The 24,021-nt window shown below is 41.8% G+C and overlaps 1 protein-coding gene across 2 annotated transcripts in view; it reads right to left on the reverse strand.

Annotated features, from left to right (window-relative positions):
- The window catches only part of PKHD1 (PKHD1 ciliary IPT domain containing fibrocystin/polyductin), a 261,123-nt gene that overhangs the window by 135,009 nt on the left and 102,093 nt on the right, over positions 1 to 24,021 (reverse strand). For both annotated transcript variants that reach the window (XM_080584577.1, XM_080584576.1), the window contains 5 exons: positions 10,692 to 10,899; positions 9,550 to 9,707; positions 7,785 to 7,979; positions 6,478 to 6,603; positions 3,615 to 3,748 (listed from right to left, as the gene is read on the reverse strand). In XM_080584577.1, the coding sequence (XP_080440703.1) occupies positions 3,615 to 3,748; positions 6,478 to 6,603; positions 7,785 to 7,979; positions 9,550 to 9,707; positions 10,692 to 10,899 (821 nt within the window). The remainder of the gene's footprint in view (positions 1 to 3,614; positions 3,749 to 6,477; positions 6,604 to 7,784; positions 7,980 to 9,549; positions 9,708 to 10,691; positions 10,900 to 24,021) is intronic.

Genomic DNA, 24,021 nt, shown 5'->3' on the forward strand with positions numbered 1-24,021 from the left:
GGTAAAGCTGCTGCTTTTTCCAAAAGTGCAGCCAGAGAACCTTTTCCTTTAACAAAATGCTTCTGCAGTCCTGTCACATTATTTCCAGGATCTTTTACTTGTGACTCCAATCATGCATTCTGCCGATGATTCATAAGGAAAAACTGCATATTTATTCAGCCAGCTAGTGGCTGGAGGGCAGGGGTTTTAGGCAAGGAGGGAATTTTGTGTGGAAATCAATTCTTTGTGGAAGTCAGTATATTATGAATGTCCGTGCAACCAAAATTCCAGAGAGAAATTACCTCCTCAAGCATGCCAAATACCTGGAGGTATGCATCGCAAGTCAGTAAAATAAGTGGCTGACGTTTAAAGTGACTCTTAACAGTACAACCCCGCAAATGTAAATATTTCATGAATTTCTTTTAAATGATTGGGGCTCAAAGTGTTGACCTTATGGATGACATTAAAGCTCTGAAGAGTATGTCCAGCACTGTTCCCCCAGTTTCAGAGCCTGGTAGGATGCAAGGAGTATCCCCAATGGGCTCACTTCAACACGTACACAATTTGCAAAAGGTTTTAGAAAAAATCTCAGTAGGAATGAAATTGTGGGAAACAATCAATGCCAAACAGATGCAGCCTCACCTCTTTGGTATTGTGGAGAATGGCTGGGTTGGGTGGTGCTGGGGAACAAAATCACTTATCAACAGCATGACCATCAGCCACTCCTCTGACGTGGAAGCATGGGTTGATCTCCGCCCTGCTCATTCTTGTTAAAGCTGTTGCCCAGTCTTCAAAACAGCATTGCAAGAAAGGAAAGAAAGCCTGCTGGCTGAATTTCTTAAAACCCAATTTGTGTGTTGTTATGCACAAGCAGTGCATGCTGGTGCTGGGATTTAAGGACATTGAATGTTTACGAATAGGAAGTTACTACAAAAAAGCCAAGGACATCCTGGGCCTAAGAAAACTGAGATAAGTTGTTGATTTTTCTAGTGTTTTTGTTGTTGTTTGGTTTGGTTTGTTTGGGTTTTTTTTGCCTGCACACAGGAATAGAACCAGGGACACATGGCGTTCACTTCAGTGACAAAACAGCCAGTAGCAAAGAGAGGCATCTTCTGTTCCACTTGCTGATACCAGACAAGAAACCAGCCTGCTAATGAAATTGTCTTATGTCACTAAACCAGGGCTTCCATACTTTATTAAAAAAAAAAATGCTAACTTTGTCATGACCATTTTGCACTTATACTGTATAAAATTTTATCTAACAGCTTGATTCACAAATGCACTTAAGAGCTTAAGTCAAATGGAAACCTGTGGGAATTGGGTCTCTGAATGTCTTTTTAGGCTCAGGTTTGAGTGACTGCTGTGTCCCAATTTCAACACCGTTTAGGAGACCACCGATTTTCAAGGAAATTTAAGCTCTTCAGTCACCGATGCAAATTTAGGCTCCCAAGTAAATTGAGCAGATATGAAAATCTTGTTGCAGGACTCACTGTGAAAAGCTTAACCCATCAAGTGCAGAAACTGTAACACGGTCTGGCCTTAGAGCTCTCTGTCTACCTTAGCTGTAATCTTTGCTTTAAAAACTGCAGCCTGTAAACTTAAAACCAGTGATTGAAAGATGAAAATCTAGAGAAAACAAACAAACAAACAGCCAGTCAACCAAATAAACAAAAACCCTAACACTGGAATCTAGAGGGCAAATTTTTATTCTATGTCATGGCTTGGAAGCCAGGCAGTGGACAGATGAATTAACTTACTGACATTATGCAGTAGTTAGCGAGTTGTTTTACCAGATAAATGGTGCCTAACTGTGTAACCCTATGGTCCTAGTGCTGTACCAGCATCCCCTGATTTACTGATTATTATCATACTAAGAAAAAGTCCACAGGACACAGGGGGGTTGATTGGAAAAAGACGTAGCCTTTTCTCTTAATATCCACGTCCCTCCATGTCTTCTACTGAACACAATACTTACTGTAGAACAGTAAGTACGTCTAATAACAATTTTTAGCTGGGTAACTTCTTTATATTTTCCTTAAAGCCAACTCTCTTGCTGCTGCAATGCCTCAGATAGCCCACTCCAAGAAACTGCCGACGCTGAGGTATATCAGCAACCCTTCAAGGGCCATCTGCTATTCTGCCTTGAGTAAAACAGCTTTGGAGAGCAGGCTTAACCCTGATGTTTGACTGCACAGCCACAGATGCAGCTTTCGGCATATCTACGAAGACACATGAACTAAGAGAGCTCTGCAAATGTTCTGAAAACCCACCACAGTCAGTTCCCACGTACCCATAGAGATAATTGCAGCAACCCTTCGCAAAAGCTGAGCCACTGGCAATCCAGCAGACAGCTCCAGGGTAAGTCAGTGCATGATAGTACAAAACTGTGTTTAATGGAGCTGAAATTCATGTGATTCTGCCTCGTTGTTGTATTTTTAACCATATTTGATAGTCTTAAAAATGATAAATACACCCTTGAGGGAAGTGCAGGAAAGTCCTCTCCTTCTTCCTAAGTACTATTGGCTTCAGACTACCATAGGAAATGTGTTGTTCTCTTTTTCACCTTCAAATTTAGGTGCAATTCTTTCCTCCTGAAACAGAAGCCCAGGGGGCAGTTTGGTCTTCACGGACACTTAGTGATTGCTTTGGTTTCTGTGGGTTAGCAATAGAACAGGTCAGAATTATTTTTTTTAATGAAAATGTGCATTTGTCACAACTGAAACTGTGGTAAGAATGGTCAGTTACAATGAAATTCCAGGCTTAAAATAGTTGAGAAGGAAAAGTGGTTTGATATCACTGAAAGATGTAGGTTTTTTGTTTGTTTGTTTGTTTGTTTCATGAAACACTTAAAAGTGACTATTCTGAGATGTAAGTGATTTGAATAAGAACAAAAATCTATGTATGAACTAAAAGAAAGCATCTCAGAATTAGCGAACAAAAATATGTTCACTGAGCTTAACTTTTTGATGGCAGGGTTGTTAGTCATTAAGCTTTTTAATTTTTCAATATTTTGTCACTATTTAGAACACTGAAATTTGCTTGCTTTTAAAATCAATGTCATTTTCATGGGAAGGGGAAAGCATTCTCCTTCTCGCCCTGGAATGCAAATCTGAGACTGTGCATTAGCTCTTATTATAAATCCAGATGGACGTACATTTGATATTGCTTAAATTTATTGTGTTTATCATCAGTCCATTAAAATTGAGATTTTCAAAAAAATTTAGAATGACAGAAGAAGAAAAAAATCTAGTGAAGCTGAGCTCATGATAACTTCATGATAACTTCACTAGCTGAAACTTTCATTTTCCATTTTGTCTAGGCATAACTGAGTAATTACTAAAGAAAAAAAAAAAAAGAAAAATAGCTTTTACAAGTATCCCAGGAAGAAGAATATCACTGCAATATTGTACTGCATTCAAGTGCAGCACAATTTTCAGTAACTATAAATTTGCCAATGAATATTATCTATTTTGTAATGTGCACATTTTTTTTTATCCCATCACAAGCACAGTGTCTGACAGCTCAGCCAAGAAGCAAATGTTGTGTATGTCATCTCCCAGGTAAATGAAGCTCGTTATCTTTCTGATGTCTTTGAATAGAAAAGAAATGTTATGTTTTATACCTGAACTTCTTACCTCAATGTGGTTGGCAGGAGCCCTGACATAGATCCCTGCTGGTGACAGAGTCTCAATGTTGGATAAACCCTCTGTTCCAGAAAGGCCAATCACTAGGTTGTTTCTGATTCTGTTCCCCTTTTCCAGTCCTTCTCCTTAAAAATAAACAAACAAATAATTAATTAATATTAATAATAAAGAAATAAAGAAATAGGGAAAAATATAAACATAGCTGGGCACATTCTATTGTGCACATCACAGAACTTTCTGGGTTTTTCAGTGCCTGCTTTGCTGGCATGGTGCACCTGGGAATTAGATTTGTGTGACTGTCCTTGGGTAGGTCACTGTCTGAAAAGCACTTAGAAATCTGTGTTTAACAGAGAAGGCTGTGACATGGTCAAAGACTGCCATGGCTGATCACAGCAATGTATAGCATGGGAAGGGGAAGGCTGTGTGCTTCAGAAAGGTCAGAAGGCCGCAACCAAGATAGAAGAGAATTGTTCAGTTGGAAGGGATCTTCAAAGATCATCTAGTCCAACTGTCAACATTGGTGTGAACTGTATCAACGATTTGTATCAACGATCTGACAAAGATTAGACCAACATTGTAAATAGGATAAAAAATAGTTTCAGCCACAAAGAGCCTACACTCTAATCAAACAAATACAGTCAGGCAAAAAATATTACAATACATATTCTGCAAAGGGCAACAGAGACCACAATTCCACAATTCAATATGCAGAAAACCCTGTATGAAGTGTTATATGTGAATATAACTGCAGACATACTTTGCCCCAGGATTATGGAGAAATGAATAAAGGGACTATTATAAAGTACATTTTACATCTGGGAGGGAAAAAAAGAAAAAAAAAAGAAAAAAAAAAGAGAGTTTCTAAGTGATTCCACCTATGGGTACATAAGCAAAATTGTATCTTCTGTGTCTCCATACACTGCCCCACTTATTTATAAGAAAAAATCTAAAACTGTCACAACGCTGCACAAAAGTGGAGGTTCCCCATCCCTAAATGTGAAACATGAGGAGAGAAAGGAAAATTAATCACTCAATTGATCACACAACTCAGAGTCAAGGGATGCTCCAGAACAGTACTGAATTAGGGAGAAAAATATGTATCTATATCCTTTTACACTACACCATGAAGAAATGTGCCACCCACTGACAAACAGTGGACAGACCTATGCACAGGTCAACTCCAAATAATGACACAGCAACATACGTTCCCCTGCTCTGTTGGTGTGAAAGCAGAATACAAATTGAATCATCTCTGTTTGGCCTACACCAGGAACAAATAAAATCTATTTAGATTCGTTTTATCAAACAGAAATTATCTTCGACTATACCTGCTCAGGTACTATCCCAGATACAGATCCCTTCCCCAGTCATTACTTCCCTAAATGTAAACCACAGCAAAACATATGAGCTCGTGTTTTGGAGAGGAGAGTAATTACTTTTAGCCTTCCTCCCAGTCTTTTGAGCCTTTCTCCATTTTTGGAATAGTATCCATTTAGGAAATATTTCCTTTCCAGGATATATTTACTACAAATAATGCCACTACCAGAGCATAAGCAGGGTCCTAAAGCAGTCCTTATGACAGCCATATAGGTTTGTGAGGTAGCAAAAAAGGTCTTGGCTTCCAAGCTGAGACCTGGTATGTCAATTAATTCTAAGCCCAGAGCGACTTTTTATGACTGTCTTGCAAAACCCCTGAAAATACGGGTTTTAGATGAAATCACTGAGGGATTCTGGAGCTGCAAACTGCCAGATATAATAAATATTCCTTCACAGGCAACAAAATGATATATAAATTCATCCATCAGACCCTCTGGAGCTGCTGACAGTGAAGCCATTAAAGACATCTTGGGGTAAGGTGTATTCAGGCTGAAACTTCAAAGGAAATGTTCAGCTCAGCCCAGACTCCTTTAAGCCAGAAGCATGTCCTAGCACAAGTGAGCCAAGGTGTCCCAACAGGATGGAGATCTTGTTCTGCTTCCCCACAGCCACAGGGACTCTGTGTCTCACCTTTGGCAAGTCATCACATCTCTCTGGGCCAGCTCTCTTCATCTGCAAGATGTGTACAGTCGCTCTTCTTTTATTGGTCTCCTCTGTTTAAATCGTAATCTATCACATCCTATTATGTTTATATACAGAACCTAGCATAGGGACTCTCTGTGTGAGGGGAACTGAAGGCTCTTTTTTTTATCTCTGTTTATCTTAAAATTGGTCATTTTTTTATCCTATCTCTAATGGAAACAAAAATCAAGCTTTATCTTTAGGTATTCAGGCAACATGAGATCCCAGCAGAAGATGCTGCAAGTCAGTCTCCTGATGGTTAGTTAGGAGAAATATTTTGTTGTTTAACAGTTTTGTTGCTCCAAGCTCCAATTTATTTAAGAGCTAAATCCTCTACTTAACTTTTAACATATGCTTTCACTCCATTATCTTCAATGTCAAATGACTGAAGTTAAAGGTAAGTATGCTCTTAAATGCCTCACTGAACTGGGGTCTTAAATATTGCATAATGGTGCTCTTCTACAGAGAGATAAATCAATTCCCTAAAAACAAATTTTCTTCCACTTGTACACTGCAGGGGGAAAAAAAAAAGAAAAAAAAAAAAAAGATCCAAGTGGAGACTGACCTGAAGAAACAGAGAGTATATGTATGGCCAAACAGAAATAACTGCTAGGAGTTGCATGAGGAATACTGAGAGCTTTATTCCAGATTCACTTATACCAGAAAATGTGGAAGATGTCATTAAAGTCATCAGGGTGCAGTTAAGGATCCTTTTCTCCAAAGACATTTTCATGCAAATGATCATCAGCACATGTTGCTGTTACATGTAGGATAGATATTTTCCTGCTTCACTTACCCAGTAGAAGCCCATGGCCTGAAATGTTATAGAAGACATTACTGTCCACAGTAAAGTTTGAGATCCCGGCCAGACGGAGTCCTTGCCCAAAGGAGTCCAAAACAGAGCAGCCACGTATGTAAGAGTCTGGAAAGAAAAGAGTGCTGTGAGCAAAAAGCACATTGCAGATTGAAGGTTGGGAGAAATTTATATTAGCTCCTCATCCTTTGATGCTGTGCAGTTAATTCTTTTCGCTGCCAAAAGACTGACCAGTTGCAGCTGCCCACCCTTGCTCATCTTTGCAGGTCTTTGCCAACAGGCAGGCATTGTTGAGATGGCCACAGAAGGTAAGAGAGGCCCTGAGTGTAGAAATGGGTTATTTGAGGCATCCATTATTATGAGGGAGGAGGAAATCCAAGTGAAAGGATACAGCAGTATCCTATGAGTGAGCTATGTTATGAGCTCAAGAAATTGGGTGACTGAATTGACTGAGCTGGGCCTGAAGGAAAGGAGGAACATCTCAGAAGGGCAATGAGTACAGATCAGGTATCTTGTACATCTTGTCTAGCCAGGCATGGTGACCTGCCCACTGTACTCCAGGATCATCTCCAGGGCTGCCTTTGGCCACCAGGAAGCCTAGATCCTCACAAGGTAATGAATCTGGCATAGGGAAGACAAAGTTGCAGGTTAACTGAAAGGGAAAGTCCAATCTAGAACCCTTAAAACCTTTGAGCTGACTTAACTTGCTCCCATCACCACCAATCTTCAGAGACCTCATTGCTGCTTTCACTGGGATGAATTTGGTGCTTACCAGTCAAAACAACTAAGTATGTTCCTTAACTTTCAGGTCATATAATTACATTTTGTCTTATGTTACCGAATATCCATGAGACAGCTCTGGGCTCCATTATGGTATATTAGGGCTTTCAATTCCAGAGCTAGAAGTGGCACACCAACTAGAGAAAAGGAGATGGAGGGGAGGCCTCATGGCGGCCTGCAGCTCCCTCACGAGGGGAGCGGAGGGGCAGGCGCTGAGCTCTGCTCTCTGGGGACAGCGACAGGACCCGAGGGAACGGCATGGAGCTGGGACAGGGGAGGGTCAGGCTGGGTGTGAGGGAAAGGTTCTGCACCCAGGGGTGGTCGGGCACTGGGACAGGCTCCCCAGGGCAGTGGTCACAGCATCGAGCTGCCAGAGTTCAAGAAGCGTTTCGACAATGCTCTCAGACATAGGGTCTGGTTTTGGGTCATCCTGTGCAGATCCATCTTTGGGCAGGAAAAGGTGGATAATGTGAGCTCATTTGGGCCCGACTCCAGAGCAGCTGTCTCACCTGCCATCCATGCATCGCCAACAACTGTCAGGGCGCTGTGGTGCTCCCCAAACGTTTGGCCCATGTGGCGGAATTGGACACCCTCAACCCGCAGCTGACTCGCCTCTCCCTGGAAGGCCTCCACAATGACGATGGCCCCCAGGTCCCGGGACCCCAGCTGCCTCTCACTTCGCTTGTACAGACAGCTGGAGCCACCTGGAATACAAACCAGTAGGAGCTATCAGCATTACATCTCACAGTGACCATGGGACGTGCCTTCAAGCCACATCATGAGACCCACCACACCCACTCAGTGAATTCCTGTCTCCAGCAGCAACCTTAAACACGTGCCCAAAGACAAGCACGTTTGATACTCCTCTGGAGTACTTTCACAATTTCTTCACTGAGTGTGGACTTTTTAGATTTAATTTTTTCTATTAAAACCAGCAGGAAGCTGTGGCAGTTATATGCTTTGGAAAGTTCCTTGTGTTCAATTTTAAATAGGCCTATGCACAGGAATGATGTATTTGACATTGATTTACCTTGGGTGAGGTTCTTGAAAAGAGGATTGGGCACGGCTATACTGAACTAAGCTGAGATGAGAACATTTTGAAATTTCTTTAAAACTCTCTCTCTCCTGACTGTCCCCGTAGATGGGTGAAGAAACATTACTTCCCACAGTCTGAAGACAAGGAGAGGAAACCATAGGGCTGGGGAATGAATCGACATTCATCAATTGTGTCCTTTCATAGGTCTGTGTTTAGGATATTTTGGTACAAGGGAAGGGGATTCAGACTTGAATATATAATTCGGGTCTGCTTACAGTCAGTAATACTCGTTTTTCTTTTAAAGAAAGTAAATTAACCACCAAAAAAAAAAAGAATTTTAAATCACTGCCTTCTCATCTTCTGGTGACTCCTCTGAGAAATCCTCCTATACATTAATGCAAATAAAAACCTCAAACAGCTCAAACAGTTAGCACATTTCAGAGACTATATTTATGAGTTCCACACAAAATGGACCATAAATCCATGAGTAATATAAGCAGTTGGCTGCTGGATATCAAATGAAGTCTTGTGTCACAGTCTGAATGCCCAAGGCATTTTGTTTTTAAAGGAAGACTTACACCTGGGTTGCCAGATAACCTAACTCTCCTTAAATTATAATCGCTGTGTCTGACTCCATTTCCTCACCTGCTGGTGTAAATCAGGAAGCCATTCATCAAACTTCATTGTGTTTCACAAAGGTAAAACCAAAGGAGAATTAAGATACCAATTGTTTCACCACTGCTACTAAATGCTACAAGAAACCATTACCTGGTTTTGGTTTTTGGTATCCCTAAGCACTAAACAACGTCTTAATATTTTATACCAATAAGTACAACAAGCATCAGGCTGCTTTGTTTTTCCTTCTTCTTAAAGTGACTAAATAGTAAACACAATTAAAAATTTAATATATTATGTACACTGAAATATGTTTTCAGAAGATACTTTCTTTTCTACACCCTTAGGCTCAGGCAAAACTAAGGGGTCTTTCCCAAGATGGCTTGAAACAACAATGTGAAAATATTACATCTGAGATATTACAATGAAATGCGCTTCAACTCCCAAGACTTCATACTTCAATGTCAAATAATGTTTGGAAAGATAAAATTGCTTTCCTGGCACTGGTAAGTCTCAAAGTTACCCTGTTAAGAAATATTTCTAATGCACAGTGATACCACAATGTGGTTTTAACAAAGCAATTTTACTCCCCGGTATGCTTCTGTTACAAAGGACCTCCTCACCTCTTGCAACACCTGCTTTTGCACACTCTCTGAGGTGGGACCTCCTCTCCCCGGTGACATTCCCTTGAATAACAACCCTTCTGCTAATCAGTGCCACCACAGCAGTCACAGGCAGGCTCTGCCCATTCACCCTTTCCTCTCCAACGTTGTGGGAGTACCTAGGGAAAGACATAAAGAAGGCACAAAAGCACCTGCAGCTGACGGAGAGCAGGAATGACGTTTACCCTAAGTTAAAGTATGAACCCAACCATCCAAATTCAGAGCTGGTATCAGTCATCTTCTCACAACTGACAGTGGCTTATCTAATGCATCTACGTATATGGGCTAGATATATTTTTCCTTTGCTGATGTTATTTTCACCTTGTCTATCATGCTCATAAATTCTCCTTAGATTATGTATGCTTACACCAAAATATTTCAGTATTTGAATTTCCTTCGTCTTCCCAAAACATACTGTGGTGACAAACACAAGTATTTTCTTCATCAAGCCCCACATATTTTTAGCTGAAAATTCTACTATTGACCTTCATGAGTATCAGAGTTAGGCTGCCTCCCAAGCAGAGAAGATGCTTCAGCACTGGTTATGATGTAAGAAGTATAGTTTGGCTAAAGTCTCCATGCACAGAAAACAAAGAGAGCGCAAACAGCCAAGCTAACGTTCAGTGGAAACACAAAGCAGTATTTCCATACTGAAGTCATTCACTTTGAATGTTTTGTTAATTAACTTAAACAATTCAGTAAAGAAGGGAAGTTTTTTTGTTTTTTTTTTTTTAATTATTTTTTAAGAGAATCAGACACTTTTTGTGAAAAAAAATGCACTTACTCAGGAAAATAACTTTACAGGAAAATTATTAATCAACCCCATGCTAAGGCCTGGACTGGCCATCAGTGTTTTCTGCTTCAAAGGTTTCTGAGTTCATGGTTATAATACAGGATTTAAACACAGTCAGAGGCATTCAGGATTGAACGCCCACTAGCTTTAGGGGGAGAGAGAAACCGAAATATCTCTGACCACCTTTGTTAAAAGGATTTATATAGCTATTATATCCCACAGGAAACTGCAAATCCTCACCTACCTAGACCAAATTTTCTCCTGATTTCACTCTCTGCTATAGAAATCCCCTGGGCCCTGGAAAGGATACCTGAGGGGTGATCTAAGGTAGATCACAGTGTTGTTTACAGACTCAATAATGGCCATTTCTTCTTTCTGCTGTAAATCTCCAAGGCCCGTCCTTCCTACAATGATTTCATCACCAGGTTGCCAGTCAACATGTTCCTGGAGTACTAATCGTGTGTCGTTAGCAAGAGCTGATGATTTCAACTGTGTGAAAGCTACTTTGGGCATCCAGCCTGGAGGAAAAAAAAAAAAAAAGTTAAAAAGAAAAAGTCAACTGACACCAAAAAAAGAGCAGAAAAGAGCGGTTGCATGATTAGAAAACACTGCCTCACTTGGATCATCTCATAGCCATTCATTTCTCTTTGATAATGTGTAGGAGAGAAGGGATTGATGCTACAAAAGGTGATTTGTGCACATCTGTTTGGATCAGAAAAGTTGCACTTAACAAAGAACATCTTCATTTCGTATCTTTTGTTTTTATTGCTCCCAAAGAGATGAAAAATATTCTACAAAGGAGTTTGCTCAAAACGTAGTGGGAGCTGAGGTTTGGTTTCATTCCCCGAGACTGACTTACCTGTGTGAGAAACACCTTCTCCTTAAGCACCCTCTATTACCAACAGAGAAAAGCACTCTCTGCAGGGATCATCATTCTTCTCTGAGTACAAAAAGTACTTTGAATTATCATATTCCCCAATCAAATATCCAAAATGAGACGCAATGAATCTAGGCCTATAAGAAACTTGCATTCAGAAAAAAATATATGCTTCTATTAGTAGCTTTTCAATGACATAAGGAAAGACAAATATCATCACTTTTAAGAACTTTCAAGACTTACTGAAGATTGCTCAGCTAGTAACACAAGGTCCTTTTCACACTGTCTCCAAACCAAGGGCTCATTTTTTGAGATCTTGGCTTAACTGGCTTACCAGGTCATGCAATGAAAACAATGAGATGCAAAATCAAACACAAGACTAAAAGGTCTAGCATGCAACTAGACTGTTTTCAAACAGCTGGAAAACAAAACAAAACAAAACAAAAATGAAACAAAAAAAAATGTTGATTGTCCTTTTTTACCACTTGATTTGCATGGTAGATACTGGACATGTGATAGGGTCAGCATGAGATTATGTGATGGTGGAAACAGGATTCTGCAGATGCCTAGAAGTGTACCTCAGCCTGCTTCCAGAGCTGAAAACCCAAAGACTTGCATGGAAAAAGCCTCCTCCATGGGTGGTGTTTCTCAGGGAGTCTGCCTCAGTTGCAGCTGGGTAAGGAAGAACAAAATCTGGAGGTTCCAAGGAAGGGAATGATAATACCTAGCACAAAAACTGTTGGACTTCATGTCCTTTTAAATACAAAGCAACCAGTGTGAATACATGAGTTGGGATGACAGCAGGGTAAAGAAGATCCCCCTACATCAGCCACCACTGCAAGGCATTAGCAAGGTTACAACTGCAGATTCCCAAATACCCTCCTGCTTGTTGGACATACTACAAAGGCTGTGTGCAACAAGCCCCAGCCCCAGCAAACTTCCTGACATTTCACTCTCCCTTCTTTGCTTCATGAAGCTTGCTTTAACTCTTGACATCTCCTTTTACCTAACAGGCTTTGAAACAGGTTGTTCCAGAAAGATCCAACACACTGAACACCATCAGGGGAGGCTGCATGTGCCTCACACACCTTCTTTTAGTATATTTTTCCCTCCCTCCTTTGCAATAGATCATAATTTACCTTTAGCCCACAGCAAGTTACTGTCCTCCTTGGTTGTACTATAGAAAAGTAATAACACCAGAAATCACTGAGGGTAGAGGTTGCGTCCAATAAATCATTTTCAAATTATTTTAAGCAAGCTTCTCTCTCTGTTTCCTGTTTCACTTTCCGGTTGCTTATACTCTAGCGTCCCAATTCTTCTTTCCTTAATGAAGGTGGAGATAAGGAGTAGCACCCCTAAGTCCATGAATTCACAGCAGAATGAGAGAAGAAAGAATCAAGTCTTGATACTCTGTCATCCTGAAGCGTTTTTGAACACCTGCTCTGTGTGTAGATGAGATGATGCACATCTAAACCCAGCTGAGATAGCTCTGGTTGATTAACTTCTACTTTTCTTAAAGCAGAATTGAAATTTCTCCACTTAGAGCTAAGCAAATCTTCTAGACATCCTTACCTAACGTGCTTCAGTTCATATCATAGAATTGTTCTGGAATGCACGGAATGGATTTCCTTCAAATTAAACTAAAACAGAAGCTACAGTCCAGTAGGACATATAATACACCGCAGTCGTAGTCCTTCCCTGTCTGTACATCTGGGTTTCCTTGTGTAGAGAAGGGTGGTGCATCCCCTGAAGCATTCCAAGTGTTTAAGATGCAGATTCTGATTTTTGGGCCAGAATTTTTGGGCCATATGAAAATTTGGGCCAGAATTACTTATTGTGTAGGCAAGGCTATAGGCAATGTTGCAAGCAGCAGAATCATTTGCTGCATTTCAGCTGGGTCAGTGTTTGCACCAAGAAGAGAGGAATCAACACAGGGGACATTTATGGGAGCACACAGAGACACAGACTACTACTCCAGAAATCCATTCAGCCCACCCCAGTGTGGGTGTCAGAAGTAGCAGGAATGAATCACCCTTTTCAGGTGCTCATCTCCTACCAGTTCAGAGTTGATGTGATACAAAGAGTGGGAGGATATTGGTGCAAAGGGAAGAGATAGGACACTTGAAGTAGTGAGAGAGGACATGTAAAGTAGTGAGACAGTGTGAACTCAAATAAGATGAGTAATGAGAAAAAAAAAAAAAACTATTTTAGCACAACAGCTGCTCTATCTGCCACTGGTCACTATCTGGTCAATACCCAGCTTACCCCCAGGGAAACTGTTTTATCACTTTCAAAGGTGCCTTCTTGATGACCCTTTCTGGTTGTCTTGAGGAAAGTACTGACAGCTTCATCTCATCTTCCCTCCATTGAACATCCTGGGATGGTAAGCACTGTTCATGTATTAAATGAAGACTTTCCTTAGAAGAGGCCTACCAATCAACCATACTGAAATGTCAAGTATTTAGTACATTTTTAAGAATAAACTCATGTTTGTATGCAATCATCATCTGAGACAGAAAGGAATATCAGGGAGAACACAGAGGTGGACACCACATCCTTCTCAGAAAGTCCTAATGATTCCTTGAGGAGAAGCAAGAGAGGGCAGCAGAGCAGTCATTAATTCAAGGAGAGCTGCACGCTGTTGGAGGAACCCCTTTCCATCAGCACTCTGCAACTTTATGCCAGTACAAAGGGAATGCAACTTGCTAAGAACCAAAAGGTAGCATTTCGTCCCCTCTGCACAAAGAGCGGCACCTTGTACGTCTCCCTCTCCAACAACCACAGCTGACTCAAAAAAATCCTCTTGATATCTGCCTACGTGCATTCTTTTACTAGCAGCAGTCTCATCATCATTATTCATTTACCTTCTTTCATTGAGTGAACCTCATGAATTTTTAGGACTCCCATAAAAACGAACGACTGACAGCAGCCATCTGCATGTTGAGCAGCATAGAGTTTTTCTCCAGCGCTGGACATTTTGCTCGTAGTACCAATTCATGTGCATGTGTTAGTGTGTGTGTTTGTGTGCATCTGTGTCCAGGCACACAACTGCCTCCCATTGTGTGCATCTGTCACATACATAGTACAGCAATCATTACAAAAACACTGCTGGGCAACAACTCTTACCATTAAGAGGTGCAAATCACCGTTTCGCATTCAAAATAAGCTCTACTGGAACAGGCCTGGTTCAGGCTTTTTTCCACTTCCAGGTTCAGAAACAAAAATTTTTATGGAAAATATTTCCAAGTATTCTTATTCTAAAAGAAGAGTATTAAAGGTACTAAAACCTCTCCCATCCCCTCCTTTTTTAATTTCTTATTGAGCTCTCAGCCTCCCTTTCTGTCTCCCATTCCACAGTTTTACCTTTTTCCCAGCTATTTAGCTGGGGTGAGATATTTTTTTCTTTATGTGTAAGATTTCTTACTTCCAATTTTCAATGCTTTTAGTACATTTTATTAGGAAAAAAATATAATAATAAAAAAAGCCATTTTGGGTGTCTGATTAGCCTCTAGCTGCTGTTCCAGAAAGACATAAGTCTGACACAGGTCCCATTCTGGGTCTCAGAAAGTACCAATATACAGTCTTCAAATGCATCAGGGGATTTAGAAATCTGGTTAAGTCCAAACAGTGACTAAAGAAACTCCGCAGGTCAGCCAGCATCTTGTTCTGTTTCATTCAGATCTTCTAATTCATCTCTGGTGGGAGCAGGATCTTCCCCTTTACATGTGGTTCCCCAAACTTTCTATAGCTGCCTAAATCCACAAGGATCTGGAAAGCACACAGCAGTCACCAGTCACAGCAGACAGCCAAATCAAATTGCTCCTGCTTCTTGAAGAAGTTGCCAGGCTCCTGTTCACCTACCAGAGGGGGGCTGACTGGGTAGGGTTCACCACTGGTCGAAGGTGGTTCTGCATCCAGCTTCTACAAGGACAGGCAAAATGTGATGGTGAACATCTCAGGAGGGCATGACCTCCAGCCTGGAGTCAACCCTCGATTCCCAGAGGTCTTCACCAGCTTTTCTCCTTCAAAGAACCAATGGACTCTCTCTACAAAGATCACGAATAGCTAAAAGAGGGTCCCCAGCATGAAAAACCCTTTTACTGAATTCGGTCTGCAGGCCCACCCTTTGGAGGCCCAGAACCTTCCGTCTTGTCTCCCTTTGAAAATAAACTTGATTTCAAGAAAAAACCTAAAGGTAAAGAAAATGACCTTCAGTGACTGGAACTGGGTTGTGCAACAGGTGAATAAATGACTTGTTTCAGAGCGGAAGGTTTAAAAGACCAACAGTCGTGGCATATTTAAGTAATTTCTTCCCCCCCAAAAGCACTGAAAGCAGAAACACTCAAAAGTGCTGAAAAATAGATGAATCTGTATAACTCCTTAATTATTGAACTCATTTTTAATAATTAACTGAGCTCAGATTGGAAAAAAAAACACATCTTGAGATCTAAAGCAGGAGAGCCTTCATGCTAAAGGGACAGGACAGACCCTTTAGAATCAAAATGCTATTGCAGGCAAAGTAGGAAGTGAACATTTTACCGAGTGACTTGACAGAAACACACTTAAATACTGAGCAAAACCAAGTTATCAAATGGCAACCCAAAAATGAGATGACTTGAAAACAAATGTCAAAGTCAAAGTTAATCACAATTTGTAGCATAAAGAACATCGTGGCTCCAGGACTCTGGTTTACGCTTCCTGTCAGAAGCGTGATGTGGACATGCAGTCATGTGTAGGCTCAGTATCTTTATTAAGAACAAGGTAATTCTGTTGTGTACAATGACGCTGTCTTTTCTATGTCGAGTACAGGAAAAGAAAAATGCTATCAATTTAATTTCTTACAGTCCCCAAAAAAAACATTTTATAAATCCATGTAGGATGCCATATGACATCACTAACTGATTTTTCTTACTCCTAAGAGCTTCAACCAGAGATGAGAATTTGGGCTGTACAGAAATGTCTCGAAATCCCATCAAATCTTCACAAACACAGCAAGGCATGTCCGAGCATACTTATCTCCAGGGTTACAAGAAAGTCTGTCTACAGTCAGTGTAGGGTTTAAGGGACACTTAAGTGTAGGGCTTAAATGCACACAACTTCTGAATGGTCAAGGTGAGTGAGGTATTTAACTGGCTTGATGAATTTGTCATGCCCATAAGAGCTAAATTAACTATGTTTAACACATCTTTCTCCCTGTGAGTTCTTCAGCTTCCACCTTTGCCTTTACTCTTTGCCTTCAACTCTCTGCCCAACCCACAGCCTGTCTTGGGGTCAGTATTTGAATACTATGTGTGCCCACTTCTCCTAAAGATTGTGATCACCGTTTTCTCACACATCTTCACTAATATATCAATGAACCGGTAACACGTTTAGAGAACGTCTTCAGGTCTTCTTGTTCTACAGCTCGGCTTCTTCCATAAGATTGTCCTGGAGTGCTGCTGCTTCCTCCAGATTTTCACAGTTATTGGCCATAATCTTTCAGCTTTTTGTTTTTTTCCTTTCCAGAACATCCTGCTTCAACATGCATCAGTCCTTCCCAGGAGTATACTCAGCACAGTCGCTCTTCTCCATCTGATTTATTCTCTTGCAATCTGCATCCACAGACAACATGCTCACGTTCTTTACTCCAGCAGCAACCAGAAGGCATTTGAAACCCCAGCTCGCTCTGCCTGGTGATTCTTTGGAAAATATATGCTCCTGCCCAGAAAACAAGATTTTTTGGAGCAGGTGCTGTCACCTAGCATAAGATACCCAGGGAACCTCCTATCCAATCCTGACAGCAACCAGTGTGAGGCAAAACCAGAATCAGGCAGAGCTGGAGAGTCTGGATTACGCACTGCAGTGTTGGTAGAAAACAGACTCTTGAAATGACTTTAAATAAGGACTGGTTCCATCCCTAAGCCTGCCACAGGACCATTGGTCTTTCTCCCAAAAGCTTTTTAACTGTTTCAAACATTTTATGTTTGATGTCTCTTCTAGATGCATTGCATGGGACTGCAAGCTTTGAACCCTTCTCCTCTGAGTACACAGGGCCAGAATCCTGCTACATCTCTCCTTCACTCTTATTTACCATAAATTAATTAACTCAGGTTATGAACGCAGAGTTGGTTTGCAGTGTTGACAGACTATAAAGCTCTTTACACCTTTTGACAGTTTCCTGGAGCTTTAAAGTTGAGGTAATGAGATCTCTTTATACCACAAAAGGAATTTATAAGAACTGCAGGGCTCAGACACACAATCTACTTACCGTTACTATACAAGTTATTCTGCAGATAATCTGTCAATCTGTTGCAGCTACATTGTAAATCTTTAGTGTAAATGAGAATAAGATCTTTCAATTCCCATGAACAAAGCAAAAAGAAACAAGCAGTTTACATTTCCCCAAAACAAAGGAATGTTGCAAGAGACAGAGTTAAAAATGTAATTCAATGTATTACAGTGATGATAAAAAAAAATAGAAAAGACAAAAACAGGAAAAAAACAAAACAAAACAAAAGCACAATATCGTCTCTGGTAATAAAAAGCAACACAATTTACTGCAGCATTTCAGGTGTCAGATGGCCTAAGGAATCCAGCTTCCTCTCCACTGTCATATTCCCTTATTATTAACTTTTCTTTATCCAGATTGAACTGCCCATTCAAATTTAGCTTGAATGTTCCAAAAATTTCCAAATGTCAAAGTGATAAATGGCAATACAGCCATTGGAAATGGTTGCTTCAAGAAAAGAGATTTAAAAAAATATTTTAAGATCCCGGACAGAGACTTTCTGACGATGCTGCTTCACAGTTAATAAAAATAAATAAATAAATAGTAGCAATGTAAAAACTAGCTTAAGTAAAAAGTAATAGGATATCTTTTCCAGAAAGCCTCCCTGGTCTGTGTTTCTGCAGCCCCCTGTGGTCAAATGGACCTTAAGGCTCTGGATCCTTAAGTTAAGGACACGGAGAAATTGTGTCATGACATGAACTTGTATTTGGTAGAATAGGATAGGATAAAATGGAATGGAATGGAATGGAATGGAAATTAGAATAGAATAGAATAGAATAGAATAGAATAGAATAGAATAGAATAGAATAGAATAGAATAGAATAGAATAGAATAGAATAGAATAGAATAGAATAGAATAGAATAGAATAGAATAGAATAGAATAGAATAGAATAGAATAGAATAGAATAGAATAGAATAGAATAGAATAGAATAGAATAGAATAGAATAGAATAGAATAGAATAGAATAGAATAGAATAGAATAGAAGTTCATTTGGAAGGGACCTATCATCGAGTCCAATTGCCGACCTCCTCAGGGCGAACCAGAAGTTAAAGCATTTTCTTTTAAAATGTGCCACATGCATGACCTCTAGCAGTGGTTAGTCCAGTCACTGACCATAAAGTGAAGAGAATCAGAAAATGAAGAATGAGAGCTGCTTCCCTACAGTTTCTCATTTGCTTTAAAACATCCACCTGAACCACGAGCCTTCAGCACTTGCTGACCTGTTCTCTGCCACACACTGTGCACTTGAATGTCACCACCTTACTTTTGCTTTCCATTAATTCCAGTCCAAGGCATACTCCCTAAGCATCTGCACATTTCTAGCTGGTTTTGCAGTGAATTGATGTGTGTGGGAAGCTCTTGGGGAGATGCAGACAGCTTTCCTGCACCTTTCCTGCCACAACCAGTGCAGAAAGCTTTTGTTTTGTGCCCCAAGGTAAAATAGCAGGTCCTTGTTTGTTTGTAATTGCTCATTAACCCTTAGGACACCCAGGAGTTAATCAGTTTTCAAGTGCTGCACAAGGGTGTTTTAGATGGGATTTGAGCATGGGCTCAAAACATAGCTCATCTGAGGTTCCCATTGTGCGGGACCAAGTCCAGTATGAGACATGAGCTTTACACAATCAATGGGAAGACTGGGACAGGAAATTTGGACCTACAGAGATGTCTCATGTGGACCTCAGTAGGTCCCTGTGCCCAAAGCCATTGTGTGCCACTTCCATGGAGAGGATCTGATGCTGCATACCACCAGGGCAGGAGATTCAGGTGCAGCTCTGGGCTGAAGTTGCCCGTGGAACACAAGGACATGGCACATTACCTAGCAGATACTTTCTGTCAAAGCAATGTGGATGCACGGAGGTGCATCACAGCTCAGTCTTTAACCATTGGCTTTTAACATACTCGGTGGCCTGTTCATCCAAGGCCAGTTGCAAGACACAGCTTCGGAATCTCTCTGGCTTCTTCCTCCAGGAAGAAAGTTAAATAGGAGTGATATTATATCCACTATAAGTGGTTTCCGCAGCCAGACAGAAAATGTGATTTCACATTGTCCAAACCTTCAATGTCTTCCACAGAAGAAAACTTCTGCAGAAATTCTACTTTTGGAATCATTAGACTGTTTTTGCTCTTTGTCCTAATGTCACTTTGGGGTTTTAGGTTTTCGATTTTTACTCTGTAAAAACACTACATTTCACTGATGTGGAAATGTTGATATGAATCAGATATAACATTAAAAATAATATTGTGAACATCCAAATGAAATCAGAATGATACAACTAAACACTTTTGCTTTTTCCCAGTGGGGAGAAAAATCTAACATCATCTGAAAGAGAAGACAAAGTAAATCATTTTGATTTTCTTCAGTAGAAAATATCATTGAAAAATGACCTAGTCCTGCTGAATGCTTTCCCTTTCGTGAAACCAGTTTTCACCTTAAAACAGTTCCCTCTAAAAACAGTTCCATCTAAATATTCTTGAAAAGCACCCTCAAGAAAGCAAGGAGCATCTTACTGAGGCCACGAAGGGCTATGTGATCAAACAGGTCCACAGAAACTCTATGAAAACAGCTCACATCCAAAGGTGCCACGAAGGAAATCCTCTTTAAACTGACACCAGGAACAAAACGCTTCCAATGTGGCAGCCAACTACTGCATATTCTCCTGGAGAGCTGCACGCAGCTGTTAACATTTTGCATTATTGCCAGTTAATCTTTTGCCAGCAGGAGCGGTTATGCGGGGTGGCATGATTGCTTAAATGCTAAAATCACTTTGCTACACCCCTGACACATGATGGAAGGGAATGAGACAAGCAGGAAAAGCAAGGATGAACCCAAAAGGAGGACTCTGCCTTGCTCAGCCTGCAGCACAGCAAAAACTCAGATCTGGGACCAAGCTTCTCAGCCTGCCAATGTTTGCAGGCTTTCTCCTGTCTTTGGTAGGAATTCAAATTTTTGTTGTTAGCTTCTCTCCCTCCACCCAGTCTCCTGGTTGAAGTTGGAGCCAGAGTTGCAGGGCATGTTTTAATGTTATATTCAAAGGTTTAAAAGACAACTATTTGATCATACAGAAAGACCATGCGTTTGTAGTAACCTATAGACCTTCCCTATCTGCAAAGAAACAGAAGCTACATATTAGATATACTCAGTCATTGACCATCTCCCCGTGCCCTTTACAGCCCATCACATTGTTTCCCTCATTAAGATCGGCACCAAAATATGGAGTGAGTGGTTTAAGTTTATATCAAAGATGATCGATGTGTTTCTGCTAGAAAGAAGGGCAAGTTATGAAAGACACAGCATCTCTCCCTGAGCTCAGCTTTACACGATCTGTTTTGTTTTTTTTTTTCTCCCCATCTGCTAGGTCTTTAAAATCTAATGGTCATCTTATATTTGTGAATAAGAAAGTGAAGGCACAAGTCATTGTACATTAGTTACTCCATGGGAAGTGCCTAAGTGCAGTCTCTTACCCCCAGTGAACACAAGGGGATCCAAGGCAGCTTAGCCTTCTGTTCAGGAGCCATCTGCTTTAATGCATCATGTTCAAGTCAAGGTCTTGAAAGGAAAAATGTTATTGCAGAAGGCAAAAAGCCTCCTGCAACCACACAAAGCAACTAACATGTAGGGAAAACTAACTCATGGAAGTGGCCCCAGCAAGGGAAAGGGGATTTGAATTTACGGTGTGTAAACCAGTGATTTCAGTTAATGGGAAATAATAAGTATTGCATATGTGACTGTTTCAGTAAGGTAAAAAAGTACATCTTATCTCTAGAAGATCTCTGCACCCTATCTTGAATCCCTTTGCTAAGATTTTATTTTCCCCCTGGGAAGTTTTCCTTCTCAAATGTGAGTAAAGCAGAACAAATTCTCTCATGTTGTCTATGATCTCTTAATCTCAAACTCAGCACAGATACATAACACTGCTTAATGGAGGAAAAGCAAGAAGCATTTGATTAAATGGCTGCTCTCTTGAGGAATGCACTGGCTCTGTACAGCACGGCACACAGCTCAAAAATGTTTTGTGGTTTATTATTGATTAAATGTGATTAAAATGAATAATGGGTTCAACTGATAGAAACACTTTTTGCCTGAGTTAACCCTGGAAATGTTTAAGATTTCTTCAGTTTCAAAGTCTGGAATTTAAGAAGTGCAGAATTGCCTGTTCTCATCTTCCACCATCAGCATCCACTCGCAAATATTTCAAGTGCAGGACTGATCTTTGAAGCAGGACTATCCGTGATGTTAGGGGACTGAAATAACCACTGACACCTCTGTTGTAATTATGTTGATTAGAAACAGGCATGGTATTAAATAAAAAGGTCTCTGGGCATCATTTTTCTTTACCCCTCAGCTTTCAGGCTTTGGACAAAGTGTATGTAGCATGTTATTAAATCCAAAACATAGCATCCTCCATCTAGTTGGACAGGCAGGTATTATTAGTCAAAATGCAGGTATCAAGCTCATATGTTCATGTCTCAGATCATCACAGTGTTGGTACTGACAAGGTTTCAGGTAAAAATACCGCAAAATTGCTCCTCTTTGTTTGGGATGAGGCACAGTGTGCTTCAGCAAGACACAATGGAATAATGACTTCGTGGACACAGGACTGCTAAAATACGGAGCAAAAAGGGGGAAAGGCCTTTAACATTTTCCCATCCATAAGAGTGTTGTGCCCACAAAATCAGGCTATTGCAAAGGTTGGGTGTCCTGGGCCACTGATGCAGTATCTCCAGCTACGCTGCACCCAAACCTTGTCCTGGCCCACTGGTCAGCATCTGCCGGTGCCTCCAACCCGATTTCCCTGGAAAGGCCAAAGGCACAAGAACAGCCAATGCCACCATGCTAACCCTCTCTCCTGAAGTTTGTCAGGAGAGTTTCTTGGGGAATAAAGTGCAAACGGAGCTGGAGACAGTGATAAATTTCCCTTCTGAACAATCAATAAAAGTCTCCCAGCCCCGCTCAGGCCCCTACTGCAGATGCGAGGGCCATAATTACATTGTCAAAAAGTGGAGTTGCCCCGGCTGACTGAACCCCCCTGTAAAACTGACATGTGATTGACAGGCAGTTTATGGGTGGCACGCTCTGACTGGCAGGGGAGTTGGCTAAAGCCAAAGGCAACAGTGAAATTTCCCAGCCTGCTACAACCACCGGAGCAAAGGACCGCTGCTCGCGAGGGAATTGTGGGAAACCCTTAGTCATATTAACATATCAAAGTGAGGAGCTGACAGCACTTACTAAACAATCTGAAGTCAACCATAGCTGCAAAGCATCCCCCAAACCTCCCCGTCTGAAGGAGAAAAGGAATTAAAATGCATTCGCTCCTGTCTTCACCCAAGACAGCTACGAATTTGAAAGCCTGCTTATTTAATGATTTTGATCTGCGATAACATACATATACGTGTGGATGTATATATATCACATATATTGCTGAGCATGTCAGCCTCTTTTATATATGTATTTGATACGAAAGAGGCTGACATGCTCAACAATTTGTTCTATACCACAGGCCAGACTGTTGCTAAATTGGAGCCAGGACAACATATTTCTGTTTGATGTAAGCAATACGAAGCCAGCAAAAGAAAGCACTTCTTTTGGCCTTATTTTCTACAGCGCTGCTACTGCTTCAATGCTAAATTGCAGATTACATGGTTTGAATCAATCTTAATTGCAGCCATGCACTGGGAGTGTATGTCATGCCGAGCTCAAAAGTGGCTTCATGGCTATGTCTTTGAGCTGCTCACTGATACACCAGGGGTACAAAATATGACTGGAAATGTTGCTGTGCAAAGGGACCTGGACAGGCAGGAGAGGGGGGCTGACACAAACCTGCAGCTCAACAAGGAGAAGCCCAAAGTCCTGCCCCTGGGGAGGAACAGGCTCAGCACCAGGACAGGCCGGGGGCACCCAGCTGGAAAGCGGCTCTGCAGAAATGGGCCTGGGGGGCACCAAGGCGATGTGAGCCAGCGATGGGCCTTTGGGCAAAAAAAAAGGGCTGCATTAAGTAAAGCATCGCCTGCAGGTCGAGGAAGGGGATCCTGCCCCTCTGCTCAGCACTGGTGACGCCGCACCTGAGTGCTGGGACCAGTCCTGGGCCCCCCAGCACAGAGAGACCTGGGCCCAGCGGGGAGAGCCCAGGCCGGGGCCCCCAGGGCGCTGCCGGGCCCGGAGCCCCCGTGCTGTGAGGAGAGGCTGCGAGAGCTGGGGCTGCTCGGCCTGGAGCAGAGGAGGCTCCGGGGGAGCTCCCCCATGGCCGTCAGGACCCGCAGGGAGGTGCGGAGAGGCCGGAGCCGGGCTCTGCTCGGCGGTGCCCAGGGCCGGGCCCAGAGGCCCCGGGCCCAGCCCGGAGCCCCGGCGGCTCCCCCTGCCCCTCAGGCAGCACCGCTGGGCCGGGCGGGTGCCGGAGCCCTGGCACAGGCTGCCCCGAGAGGGGCCGGGGGCTGCTCCTTGGAGAGCTCCCCGAGCCCAGGGCCGTGGGGCTGGGCACCCTGCTGGGGCAGGGG

This window comes from Anser brachyrhynchus (assembly GCF_964034855.1).
Source record: "Anser brachyrhynchus genome assembly, chromosome: 3".
Taxonomy (NCBI): Eukaryota; Metazoa; Chordata; class Aves; order Anseriformes; family Anatidae; genus Anser; species Anser brachyrhynchus.